Here is a 13,927-nt window from a genome sequence, read left to right as displayed (position 1 = left end):
TGAAGTCAGCTTTTGCCAGAAAGTTTCAAGATATCTAAGCGTAGGGATCAGAAGACCAGGAGGGTGATAAGTGAAACCTGAGCCAGGCTGCTTCACCAGATGCGGTGGAGACTGTTATTGGTCGGTGAGCGTTCTGCTTTTATGGACTGATGACCGGGCGTGGAAAATGTTTGCTCATTTCCCCAACATTTAACTGGCAGACAAGCTTCGGTCACATTTGAAGTGGCAAGGTGGCCAAGGGGCTGTTTTATACTCATTCTTCTGTTGAGGAAATCTTATTGCTGGGTGGTTGGTGGTATTTAGTTCTCATATGACCTTATTTCAAAATTTCTTATTTGACTAAATGTACATCTATCTCTGCAAATGGTTGGGATGGACTGGTATTGCCTCTTTGCTTGTTCTGGTTGCTACTGTGAACATGAACCAGGGGATTGAAGCTATACCATTTTGATTAAGTGGCTGCCTAAGGCCTGGCCGAGATCTGAATTTCAAGGTCATCATTGGTTTTGTGAGAGCTTCTCCACGCCCAATTCATACCTGGGGGTGGTGGTCTTGCTATCACCCCCTCTTTCTTTCCCTGCTTTCCTGTTATCTGATGCTCCTACAGAAGAGCTGCTCGGAGAGGCTGTGTTGGCTCCACTCAGGGCCCTCTGTTTCTTCCCTCCAGCCCCTCGCAGGGAAGGCCACTGCAGCCACTTGGAACCAAGAGGCATAGTCCCCTGACCACACTCTTCCTGCCTCTCTGCTCTTTACAGAATGGGTTGAACGGCTTGCACCTGGCATCTAAAGAAGGGCATGTGAAGATGGTGGTTGAACTTCTGCACAAAGAAATCATTCTAGAAACGACAACCAAGGTACGTCTCTTAGGAAGAGGGGGAGCTTTTCTTTGAAAATTCAAGTGTATGGGTCCCTCACGTATTGTTCCAAACCTTGTCGTAGAAACCAGCCCTTCATGAGAGAAGCCCACACATGCTTCTGAATTTCTCTTGTCCTTCCAATCACTTCCTAGTTCTGTGAGTCCCTGAAGTCACCTGAAAAACACAGGACCCTGTTTCCACAAAGAGTCAGTGGGCCTTTACTTCATCCTCATCACTAGATTATAGAGCTAAAAATAAAACCCTTTTCCCGGTGTCTTCATGCTTCCCCAGGGTCTTTGACTCGAATACAGGAGCTCAGAGCCCTGGAATCCCCACGGTCAGGTGCCTTGGGTCCAGATCCTAGCTAAGATGCTTCACACTCTGTGACCTCAGGCAAGTTACTCAGCCAGTGGGCAGCCTCAGTTTCCTCATCTATAAAATGGGGATTATAATACTTAGTTACAGGATTGATATGAAAATTAAGTGAGATTGTGTATGTAAAATGTCTGGTAATAAATATTGGTGACTGTGTTGTTATTGAGGGCTGTAGAAGACAGTCCAGATCCCTCTCACTTAGCCTTTCCAAGCTAGTCTTCCTTCCCAAACCTGTTTCCTTCCTAATTACCTGAACAGCGTTCTCCTTTCCTGGGAGGCATTTGGCACAGATGACATCAACCTCTCACAGCAATATGTTTCTCCCCACAGAAATAGATTATAAACACCAGTGACTTAAGTTCAGAAACCACAGTCATGAAATTGATGCATCTACACATTGCAAAATCAGCCTTCTTTCTTACATATATGCGTCTTATTTGTTTATTAAGCAACATGCAGTCAGCATTGCAAAACAAAACTAAACTAAACAAAAAATCACCTCTATTTACTAACTCGAGTACTGTGTCCTCTTCTCTTCCTTCCTTTGTTACTTTGCGTGGTCTTCCTCTTGGGCTGGTCCCTCCCATCTCTTATTTGTCATTTGCTATTTATTAAACCTGGTCTCACACCCAGCCTCAATTTCAATTCCATGCAGCAAACATTTTGCCACCTCTCAAGCAGAGAACAGAAGAACAATGTGTAGAGAACAGATATAATTTATGGTTATGAAGCGAACTACCAAAATATTGTGAAGGTAGAATCATCTTTTGAGGTAAAATTCTGTAATTTTCATGTCATTTCCCGAAGGTGAAAAGATCTAGCTGGTAAAATAAACTGAGTTGCTCTTTCTGAACGTACGTGGGCATTTTTTTCTAACCCAACGACAAACACCAGTTGTTTCCACCCTGCTCCCTCTGTGGATGAAGGGGATGCAATTATTTTTCCTCTGATGCTCTCACATACCTGGCTGCAAGCAGCGTGCCATCTGACGGGCTCTGCGGGCCAGAACGGCTTTTCCTCTCTGGGCGTCCCTCCAAGAGCTGCAAAAACATTCTGCTTCAGCACTTTGACTCTTTCCGAATTTCCCACTTTGATTGTTATTTCGCAAGCAAACACTTGGTGTGTCTTTGTTATTTATAGAAATTTTATAAGCCAACGTGGTTCCTGAATGCCATACAGAGGGAGGAAAAAAAGAGTGAAACCGGAACCGTGGGCTAAGCAAGAGTCATAACAGATTGGGGAATTGTAATGGGTCTCGCAAGCATGAGAAAGATTAAAAAAAGAATAAAAAGCCAAAACCAATCTAGTTTCCTAAACTGTGCTTAGAAATTTTAAAAGCACAAAACAAAGCAGCCTCTCCCCATCCTGCCACCTCCGCCCTCGGAGTGGAAGCTGGTGGTGGAGGGAGAGAGCACTCCTTCCACGTGTACTCACTCAGCACCTGCTGCACCCACCCTCCCTTCCATGAGCTCGGTGACTCCCTGGAAATGGACAGGTTGGGTCTTTGTGGATCCAAATAGAGCTAAGAAATTTTTCCAGCTTCTTCGAGGGCATGTTCCTTCATGCTGAGGGAGGGACAGAGAACACAGAGGCCGGGCACCCCTCTGCCTGTGACTCCCAACCCAAGGCCAGGGGGCCGCCTTCTTGAGCCTTGCAGCATGCGCATGGGGGCCCCTTTGTCCTCATTCCCTTTGTTCTCATTCCTCACCAGTGCTGCCCTCAGCCCAGATCCAGAACATGGCGTGGCCAGGATCCACAGCCCGGGGTCCACCTCTGACTGGCTTCCCTCCGCGTGGATTTATCCAGGGAGAGCTCTGATGTCATGTGATTTCATGAAGGGGCAGAGGGAAAATAACATCCTACGTAGCTTCTTGAGGGTGAGGAGCCTGAGTCTCAGCCATCTCTGTACCTCCAGGCCTGGCCCAGCGCCTGCCACACACACACGCTCAGTGTGTGACAAGCGAATGAATGGACACGGCGCGTCTCCTTCTTCTAAACGGGGAGACTTGGAGTTCAGAGTCCTGATTTCTAGAGAAGGTTCTGGTGCCAACAGCCCTGTTCCACTTGGTACAGTGAGTGAGTTGGACCCAGGTGCTCTAAATGTAGGCTCTTTGGACTTCTATGAAAAGTGATTAATTAGCATCCATAAATTCATTTCTGGCCCTTATTCTCTGATGGATATTTGAGGAAGAACCCTTTTGTTTATCAAGTGGGACTTCAGGAGAAATCAAAAAGATGACTTCGGGAGGCTACAAGCGGACACTCCTGCCTGATACAGGCCACACTTTAGAAACCAAGACCTGAGCCCCTTCCAGCCCCAGGGCGCCCTTGGTGGGGCCGGCTCACCTGCCTTGGGGCAGCAGTGGCTGGGTGGCCACAGAGTGTAGACCCCGTGCTGCTCAGCTCTGCGTGGGTGAGGATGCTTTTCTCCCAGGTAACAGACGGCCACAGCACAAGGACTGGGTTTGAAGTCCCTGCTTGTCGGGGTTTGAGTTTCCTGAGATGGATTAGCAAGTGATTGTGTAGTTTAGTTAAAAACTATATACTGTCTGAACTAGAAAAAATGAGGTCATTTGAGATCTCTGCTCCCTGAGTAGCAGAGGGACAGATGGATCCAGCTGTGGTTGCATTTTCTCTCACCTGCCCTATCTGACGGAAGTTGTTAAGCTGGGCCCATCCTGCCTGCTTCTCACAGAGCAGAGGTGCCAGTGGGTCACGTAGGGGAGTCCAAATGTGCTGACCATCCAGCCCCTGGACACCCAGGAGGCAGGAAGGATCCTGCCGGGAAGGCCGGCATCCTGGAACAGGAGAAGCCTGCTCGACCTAAACCCGGTGGAGGAATTGTTGTTAAATGCCCAGGATGAATCCGGACCAGACAACCTGGCCGTTCCACTCACCTCAGAACCTGCCTGATTTCTTAGTCTCTGTTGTCAGTTCTTAGCTTTTAAAAGTTGACTTTATAACTGTGTACCTCATTTTCTTCTAGTGTTTATTCTCTCTGGTTTTTCTCTCCTCTCTTATTTGCAGCATGCTTGTTCATTATATTTTACTTATTAATATTGCAAATGTTCTTTCTTTGCCACATTTTATTCTATTTTCCCCCACTTACTTTCATCTTTGCCTTCTCTTCCCTACATGCAGCATAGAGTTTATTTTAGTACCACACCTCCCTTACACATTTTTTTTGCTTTCCTTTTCTGTCTGATACCTCACTCACTCTCATTCCCTCTCATTCCCTCGGTCCCTTTGGTCCAGCTTTTGGTCAGTGGGTGTAACAGCATCGAGGGAGCTGAGCCCGTGGGGTGGATCTGTTCAGCATCCTCTTCTGGGAGCTCCGGGCTTCCTGGCGCTCCACGTTGTCCTGCAGAGTTACAGGTTGTGGGGAGCTGGAAGTGCAGAGAAGGCCGCTGGCCTGGCAGACCCTGAGTGTGTGTCCTGAGGAACGCTGACCTTCTGTCAGCTGATGACAAGACGCTGCGCCTGCATGCAGCTGATTCCTGTTGAGAAGTTGGCTGTTTTCTTCTTTGACATAATTTTGTCACAGAGAACCGGAGGCATTTTCCTTCTGGGGCTTTCAGTACTATGTCAAGATGTCTGATGGGTCAGGCGCACACACACATGTTGTCTGCCCCTTTTGGTCATAAAGAAAGCCACCACACCTTCCCACAACTAGCACCTTGTTCCTGTACTTTTGATAGTCACTTACACAGGCCCAATGGGAAACCTCCTCCCTTTCCTCCCTCCATGTGTTTCAGAAAGGGAACACAGCTCTGCACATTGCCGCCCTCGCTGGTCAGGATGAGGTGGTCCGGGAGCTGGTCAACTATGGCGCCAATGTCAACGCTCAGTCTCAGGTGATGGTTCTCTCCAATCCTTGGCTGGAGGTCATTGACTTTCTTCTTTACCTGCGTCTCTGTTACGTGGTGGGCACACTGGCTACTGCATTAGTCCACACACACTGTGTAGCTGAGTCTCGATTTATTGGCAGTGTGTCTCCAAGCACTGACGAAAGCATCCTTTGTCATTTTTTCCTGCTTTTGCTACACAATGTGTTTGGTCATTGTGGACCCCATCTCTGTTCAGTAAACCAGCCAGATAATACGTTTAGTTATGGCTCATTTGGGGAGAAACTGTGTTTGGGGGGTGAGACATGGGGGGTAGATGAAGACGGGAGTGAAAATAGAGGGGATGGTGTGTGCAAGAGGCTGAGTGATGCTGTGAGGGGCAGAAACAGACTTCCATGGAGTGTCGCCCCACCTTGTGGCCTTTCGTAATAATCCCACTAGGCCATTTCAAAATAGCAATGAGTTTTTATAACTGGAGATACAGGTGGGGTTATTGCCCTGGGGACTAGGTGAAAATAGGATGAAGAGAGAGCTGTCCTCAGGTTTAGAGGATTTTGCACCAGTTTTAGCATCTTTCACTATTGTGGGTGAATGTTAATGACTTTTTCTCCTGGTTTACAGAAAGGCTTTACACCTCTGTACATGGCAGCACAAGAGAATCACTTGGAAGTGGTTAAGTTTTTACTGGAAAATGGAGCTAATCAGAATGTAGCCACAGAAGTAAGTGCCCTGGGAAAATGGCCCACGGCTGGAAGTCTCCAGGTGCAGGACATCGCTGTGGGTCCTGCCTCCCTGGGACATGGCTTGAGATGCGTCCTCTGTTGTGATCAGTGTCAAGTGTCATTGAGTGCTCTTGACCTTCAGCTCACTGCAATCATCCTGGGTGCTGTCGGGCTCTGCGAAGGAGCAAGAGACAAAGTCATGGGTCTTGAGGAAAGCCTAGACATATATCAGAGAAATGCCACCAGAGTCAGTGTGTCCTTCCCACTATAACCAACACTGAAGGCTCCTTGGACGGGGTAGGGGTGGTGTGCGTGTGTAGGGTAGACAAGTCCACCTTGGACCTTAATGAGAAAGGCTCTTGCCATGAACCCGATGGACATGCTGGACAAGTCACTTCAGCTCTGATGCTGAGTTTTGTCATTGGTGAAATGATGACACTGGACTAGATAGACCCAAGGCTTCTCCTGACCCTTAACATTGTAAGACTCAACGATTATGACTGTTATCTTTCTGCTTCACCAGTTCATGGAGTCCTGTGCCCCTCAGTATTCAACTGAGGGGATTAATAACAGGAGCTCACAACTGAATCTCAGTGCCTGGCATGGTTTCTAGCATTTGGTAGGTGTTCAATAATATTCGTGTAATGAATAAATGAATGATCATCCACTGTGTTCAAGGCACTATCCTGGCACTAGTGATGAGGTGAGAGGGAGCATAGGCCAAGAAACCCAGGGTAGTGAGAAGCTTCTCATAGCACTCAGTCAGACTGGGAACAGGCTGTACAGGAAAATTAAATAAGTGCTCAAGAAAAATTACTGTAGGCTCTGTGAGATCACAGAGGAAGTGGGGCCAAGGAAGGCTTCAGGGAGGAGGTGGCACTTAAGCTGAGCTTCAAGGATGAGGAGGGCTTTGACGAGCAGAGAATGGAGGAAGGTCATTTCAGGCCGAAGGCCTGTCATGAGCTGGAGCCCTGCAGTGTGGAAGCGTGTCCTACCTTGATGGCAGTGAGTGGTCAGATGTGGTCGGAGCAAATCAATCTTTCCTCCTCTCTTCTGGCCAGGATGGCTTCACACCTCTTGCCGTGGCTCTGCAGCAGGGCCATGAGAACGTGGTGGCACACCTCATCAACTTCGGGACGAGAGGGAAGGTGCGCCTCCCTGCCCTGCACATCGCGGCCCGCAATGACGACACCCGGACAGCTGCGGTGCTTCTGCAGAATGACCCCAACCCAGACGTGCTTTCCAAGGTGAGGGTGGCCAGACGGAGGGCTGAGAGAGTTCTAGGGCCTGGACTGTGGAGATCTGTGGGTTACAGAGGCACCATCAACTCCCAACAATTTCCCCAAGAACGAACCCAGACCAGAGATGGTGTCAGCCACGCACACCAAGCACCAGCTCCCACGGTGCCTTTGGGTTCCCACCACCTACGTATCAGAGCCAGAGAGGACAGCCCCACTTTAAATCCCTGGTGAATGCCAAGAAAACTGTGCTTGGCGTGGGGCAGGCAAGGTTCTTGTTGCTCCAGGTCATCCAGAAAAGTGTCTAGGCGGGGCAGTGTGGGTCTCTGGCCAGAGTGAAACTTTGGAATCCCAGCAGGTGGTGGTCTATGGTTTTATCCTGCTCTTTTTCCCTGGCTGCCCCTGGTGGAGGGGTTGGGGGTGGTATCCCCACATGTGGAGGTGAGAAGTAGAGGGGCTCCCCAAGGGGACTGGACAGCTAGCCACCTGAACACACTGGCTGATGTTTTCAGGCACTACTATCTGTAAGTTTAGGCTGTTAGTTACTTTTCTTATAGTGGGAATCGATTTGCACGGAGTTATTTACCTAGTACCCCCACCCATGGTCACTGGGTTTTGTCTGGAAAACTGCTGCCTGGATTAGGCATGGTCTGAGGTTATAGAACAGAATGATGACAATAGACCCATCAACGGGTCAAAGGGCTGCCTTTGGCCAGCCAGCTGAGGCAGCACACCCCTTTAGGGGGATGAAACCATCCCTAGGATTAAGATCATGGACCCCGTAATACTTTTCATTCATTCATAAAAACCTCTTCATAAGCAACCATGCAGATGAATGGGCCCTGCAGAGTGTGAGCCAGTCCTGAGCGACGCTCTGTCCATGTGAACCACAAAACAGAGAGTGTGGGTCCCTCAGGTAGCACCTAGCTTTTGAAGGAAACTTGTCACAGAGTGTCTCTTGACCCCTTCAGCAAATGTTCTCGTCAGTCAACATCTGCTTTATGGATAGGTCCTCTGGCCCTGCCAGCTTTTTCAGAATCCCTGGGCTGATTCTGAGATAGAAATGGCAGTACATGGCATGTGACACGTTGTTCCCCCTCTGTTGTGCCCCAGACGGGATTCACCCCCCTCCACATCGCAGCTCACTACGAGAACCTCAACGTGGCCCAGTTACTCCTCAACAGGGGAGCCAGTGTCAACTTCACGCCACAGGTGAGGCTCTTGGGCAGGCCCCGCAGACAGGTTTGGGGTTGTCTAGAGTCTAGGCGCTCCTGCCTCTCTCTGTGGCACCATGGATGTCCCCCACACTGCAGAGTGCCTGTGGTGGGACAGCCCTGGTGTCTGTCAAGGCTGCTAGTGGGTGGGTTCCTAACCACTGCCCGTTCTAGAGGTGAGAAATCTGGAGGACTGGCTTCTTCCAGCCTGTTGTGTGGACTCGGGGAGACCTGGGCTTGGCCAGCTTGCTATGATTAACCGCAATGCTGTCAAGTCCGCACAGGTTTTTACATCTTTCTTAGGTGAGAAATGTCCTCACAGCAGGCTTAAAGTGGCTGCTTGTACTGTTGCCATTGTGGGGCTGGGACGAGGGCCCCCGGGGAGTGGGGTCCACAGCAGCTGCATTCAAGAGGAAGATGCGGTGTCCTGACTGGTCCCTGTTCCTCCCTCCAGAATGGCATCACGCCGCTGCACATCGCCTCCCGCAGGGGGAACGTGATCATGGTGCGGCTCCTGCTGGACCGCGGGGCCCAGATAGAAACAAGGACCAAGGTGGGTGCCAGCGAGCTCCATGGCAAGGCCAGGGGAGGGAACTCTGCCTTCCAGAGCCTCACCTGGAGTGGTGGGCTCTCGGTGACCAGCCAGTGATGGGGCATCCAGCCTCCTGGAGCCCCCTGCAGAAGGAGGCAGGGTGCGGTGGGAGATATTACAAAACTGCGCTGAAGGTCTTGTGCTGGTCCTGAAGGAGGTATGCGCGCATCTGCGGCTGGAATGATGCTGCTGGCAGTCTTCTCTCCAAATGGCCTCTGATGGGTACCTTTGGGGCTTTCTCTTTTTGACTCTGTCTTTTAAAGGATGAATTGACACCTCTCCACTGTGCAGCTCGGAATGGGCACGTGCGAATCTCAGAGATCCTGCTGGACCACGGGGCACCTATCCAAGCCAAAACCAAGGTGCGTGCTTCCTTTACATGAGGAGCATCTTTTAGGCAGGGCTCCTGGTCAGGGCTACCCAGGATCAAATCCCATTTCTGAGAACCAGAGATGCTAACACTACTAACTGTGTGTGACATTTACCCCAATGCCTGTCACACAGGAGGCACTCAGTATAGCTCTAATTATTATCTAGATCAAGGTCGGTAAACTTTTTATCTAAAGGGCCAGATAGTAAATAGTTCTAAGCTTTGCAGGGCATGGTCTCTGTCGCATTGTAGTGGGAGAGCAGCCATGGATAATATGCAAATGAGCAGCCCAGTTCCAATAAAACTTTATTTACAAACACAGGCGGCAGGCCAGATTTGACCTGCGGGCTATTTGCCTACTACAGGTCTCCATCACCCCTTGTCTCTTTTATCCTGGATCCAGGAAAGACAGGAACTAAGCACTCCAAGAAGTCTTAGAGCCAGGGCTAGACCAGAGTGAAGTTAAACAGAAAACAAAACAGTTCCTCTCAAGTGCATTGGGGGCCAGAGCAAAGGCCCATGCTTAGTCCTAGTCTGGGGTCTCAAGCCTTCCTGGGCTCAAGCTGTCAGACTGCCTGGTGCTGCCTGTCCCTCCTCCAGGCCCCCACCCTGATTTGCCGTGTGACTTTGAGCATGTCTCTTACCCTCTCTGTGCCTCAGTTTCCTCATCTGGAGAGCTCTGCTCCTCTCTCCTAGGGTTGTAGGGGATGATCGCATGAGATGGTATCTTTGAAAGTACATGTAAAAGTAAAAATCCTCGGATAAGTGAAGGTAAAATTGCTACTGCCAACTGTATTATTAGGTCAGGAGATTCTCAACATTTTTCCACAGAGGCCCTGTATTTAAACTTATATTAATGTTCCAAGTTAGTAATGATTTTATATTATCCAGATTATTAGAAAGAGGCTAAAAAGAATGGTTATAAAAGTTTCTTACTGAAGACTTCTGACCTGAGTTGGGAGATGTGATCAGAGCTTTCTGAAATGCAATAGTGGTAACTAACTGCGCTGGTCTGCTTGGGCTGCTGTAACCAAGGACCACATGCTGGGTGGCTCAGACAACAGAAACTCACTGTCCCGCAGTCCTGGAGGCTGGAAGTTCCAGATCAGCTTCAGCAGGATCAGTCCTTCTGAGGCTGTGAGGGAGGATCTGTTCCAGGCCTCTCTCCTGGCTTCTGGTGGTCTGCTGGCAATCTTTGGTGTCCTTGGCTTATAAATGTATCACCCTGATCTCTGCCTTCATCATCACGTGGCATTTTCTCTCTGTGTGTGTGTCTGTGTCCACATTTCCCCTTTTTACAAGGAAAGCAGTCAGATTGGATTAGGGCCCACACTAGTGACCTCATCTTAACTAACGACATCTGCAGTAACCCTATTTCCAAATACGGTCACATTCCGAGCTCCTGGGGGTGAGGGCCTCAACATGTGAATCTTGAGGGGACACAATTCAGTCCATAACACTAATATTGGTTGTCATGCAGCCTGATTGGGTTTCTCCCTTGCTGAAAGTCCTCTTTCAGTTGTCAGTTTCTGAAAGCCAACATCCCAGTTCCTTAGCTCATAGTATCATGGTGCAGCTCCTGCCTGCCACTCCAGCCTGGCTCCATGCCCCGTCACACTGTGCCCTCCTGTGTGTTTAACTGTGTGCAGGTCCCTGAATTCCCCCAGGACAGCTGTCTCTGTGGCGCTGCACACGCTGTCCCCTTCACTGTGGCACTGCACTCGCTGTCCCCTTCACTGTGGCACTGCACTCGCTGTCCCCTTCACTGTGGCGCTGCACATGCTGTCCCCTTTGCTATGGCGCTGCACTCGCTGTCCCCTTCACTGTGGCGCTGCACATGCTGTCCCCTTTGCTGTGGCACTGCACACGCTGTGCCCTTTGCTGGGAGAATCTTCTCCTTTTGACTTTCTGGCGAAGTCCTAGCTCAGAGATCACTTCCTCCTCGAAGCCTTCTCTCCCTGTGTCCCTCCCTCCTGTGACTCCCCACTCCTGTGTACCTCTGTGCTTTGACCATACTTCCCCTGGTGTCACCACACTGAATGCAACAATGTGTCTCTTTCCTTATCTTTTATCTACTAGTCTACCAGCTTCCTTAGCCAGGGATGATGTCCACTCTCTTCTGTTTCCCCAGAGATTAACCCATCCCTGGTACACATTAATGATTTAATAAATATTTGTTGAATCAATGTCTGAATGAATGAGTCTCTTCTGTCTTTAGTGTTTTTTAAAATAAATTTCTATCTCAGAAACATTGAGAATCCTTAATGAAATTTTTTAAAGTGATGTGCATTTGTTAGGGGCAACAAACAGAGGGATTTAGATCCAACTTCTAGTTTATCGTCGTTCATTCATTCAAACCTCATTAATCAAGGACCACTATGTGTGTTACATGCATGTACGGAGCACTGTGAGGCATATAGGAGATGTTAGGCACAGTCACTGATCCTAAGAAGCTTATAAGGAAGGAGAGAAGATACACACACCTGAAAAGTTAATTACAAATACAATTTGGCAAATTTATGAATAAGGTGTGAGTGAGTAGTGCAGGTAGAGAAAGCCCAGAGAAGGCTATGGTGGTCAGGGAAGGCTTCATGGAAGAGGTGGGCCTGGCTGGAGCTGGCTTGGAGGATTTGGCTAGGTGGAAAGGAGAATGTTTGCCGTCAGAGACTAGCATGAACAGGGAAGCCAGAATGAACCATGCTCCCTCAGGAGCCAGACAGAGCATTGTATAGAGAAAGAGTAAGAAGTAAGGTTGGAATAATTGCCCTGAAGTGCTGTGTTCTGTCTCCAGAAACCTTTGCGATTACTTGTTTTTTCCTCTTCACTCAGAATGGCTTGTCCCCAATTCACATGGCGGCTCAGGGAGACCACCTTGACTGTGTCCGACTTCTATTGCAATACAACGCAGAGATAGATGACATCACCCTGGACCACCTGACCCCACTCCACGTGGCAGCCCACTGTGGCCATCACAGAGTGGCCAAGGTCCTTTTGGATAAAGGGGCCAAACCAAACTCCAGAGCCCTGGTGAGTGGGGCTATTGGATAAGGTGCCGGAGAGGCAAGCGCTGAGGGAGGCGGGACCAGATTGCATGGCCAAACCTCGTGGGAAGGGCCCCAGCTGGTGCCTGGAACTACTCCTGAGATTCAGGGCCTAGAAAGTGGCAGTGCCTGCTAAGGTCCAGGAGGCATGGCAACACACAGCCAGGATGGTATCCTTCACACTCCCCCCACATCCAGCTGGGGGTCGCCTCCTGCACCCATGACCGTGGCCCCCGGTAACAGGATGAGGTCAAGGGTGGATTTGGGCCAAGGAGACCTGACTCAAGAAGTAGTGTTCATGGTAGGTATGTGGGTTGGGGTGCCATTCCATCTGAGCCAGGCCCAGAGCTGAGGGATGGTGACTTCTTAGAGACTGCCTGGCTTTTGATCTGCTTTGGGGCGAGTGAAATGGCCTGCGCTAAGCATCCTTCCTCTGCCGAGGGGCTTGCAGTTTTTACAGTGCTCTTGTAGAGGTGAGTTCAGGCCCAAAGCGATTTTCTTACTGGGACTGTGGTTCCTCGCAGTCTTCGCCCAGGCCAGGGGCTCCCAGGGCAGCTTCAGGGGTTTGGTGGGGCCGGAGCTCTGCATAGAACATGCCCGTGACCACCATCTCCTCTCTGCCCATTTCCCCAAGGAGGAGGAGAATTGAGAAGGCAGGATAGCCAGCAGGGACAGCAAGGATGGCTCGTTCACTCACTCAGCGTTCCCTGAGCACTCACCAGTGCAGGCACTGTTCTGGGATACGCAGGGTTTCTCAGCCTCAGCACTAGTGACGTTTGGGCCTGATAGTCCACATTCTGAGGGGCTGGCCTGTGCATTGTGGGATGTTTAGCAGCATCCCTGGCCGCTACCCACTAGGCACTAATAGCGTTCCCTCTGGTGGTGACAATCAAAAATGTCTCGAAACATTGCCAGATGTCACCGGGGTGGGGGGAGGGGCCAAAATCCCCTCCCCCAACTTTGAGAACCACTGCCCTAGGGGGATAAAGCACAGACAAAAACCAGCAAACAAAAAAACACCCCTGCCCTTGGGGAGTTTACATGCTTGTACCTCACTGTAGAGCAGAGCTGATATACAGAAACCCATCTTACTAAAAATGAACAGCAGTTTCTGTGAAGCAGGATTTGCTTCACAGAAGTACTCTTTCTTGTAAATTTCCCCATAAGGAAACTTTAAACAGCAGGCTCTCTTAGTGCATCCAAAATTATGATTAAATTTTTAAAAAAAGGTTTCCATGGGCCGGCCTGGTGGCGTAGTGGTTAGGTGCGCGCGCTCCACTGTGGCGGCCCTAAGGTTTGCAGGTTCGGATCCTAGGCGCGCACTGATGCACCACTTGTCAAGCCATGCTGTGGCGGCATCCCATATAAAGTAGAGGAAGATGGGTACAGATGTTAGCCCAGGGCCAGTCTTCCTCAGCAAAAACAAGAGGAGGATTGGCATCGGATGTTAGCTCAGGGCTGATCTTCCTCACAAAAAAAAAAAAAAAAAAAAACAAAGGTTTCCAGACAACATGTTCAGGAACACGCCTGGTGCATAAAGTGGGGGCCACCTGCCTCTCAATGTGCTTCGCCATAACTGACGATCTGGTCTGTGGGAATCGCTGATAGGCTGGGGCAGAGGCTGCTTTTCATCGGCAAGGTGGTCTGGGTGTGCCTTGGGCTAGTATGTAAAC

The 13,927-nt window shown here is 49.8% G+C and overlaps 1 protein-coding gene across 1 annotated transcript in view; it reads left to right on the top strand.

Annotated features, from left to right (window-relative positions):
• The first annotated feature begins 758 nt into the window (after nucleotides 1-758).
• Nucleotides 759-13,927, top strand: part of ANK1 (ankyrin 1) — a 77,475-nt gene continuing 64,306 nt past the window's right edge. Inside the window, exons 1-8 of the mRNA XM_058525286.1 lie at nucleotides 759-854; nucleotides 4,988-5,086; nucleotides 5,699-5,797; nucleotides 6,861-7,046; nucleotides 8,151-8,249; nucleotides 8,706-8,804; nucleotides 9,107-9,205; nucleotides 12,043-12,240. Of these exons, the coding sequence (XP_058381269.1) occupies nucleotides 804-854; nucleotides 4,988-5,086; nucleotides 5,699-5,797; nucleotides 6,861-7,046; nucleotides 8,151-8,249; nucleotides 8,706-8,804; nucleotides 9,107-9,205; nucleotides 12,043-12,240 (930 nt within the window). The 5' untranslated portion in view covers nucleotides 759-803. The remainder of the gene's footprint in view (nucleotides 855-4,987; nucleotides 5,087-5,698; nucleotides 5,798-6,860; nucleotides 7,047-8,150; nucleotides 8,250-8,705; nucleotides 8,805-9,106; nucleotides 9,206-12,042; nucleotides 12,241-13,927) is intronic.

Source organism: Diceros bicornis, chromosome 29, assembly GCF_020826845.1.
Source record: "Diceros bicornis minor isolate mBicDic1 chromosome 29, mDicBic1.mat.cur, whole genome shotgun sequence".
NCBI classification, from domain to species: domain Eukaryota; kingdom Metazoa; phylum Chordata; class Mammalia; order Perissodactyla; family Rhinocerotidae; genus Diceros; species Diceros bicornis.
The sequence above is the reverse complement of the archived record's forward strand: the minus strand, read 5'-3'. Positions and strand labels throughout refer to the sequence as shown.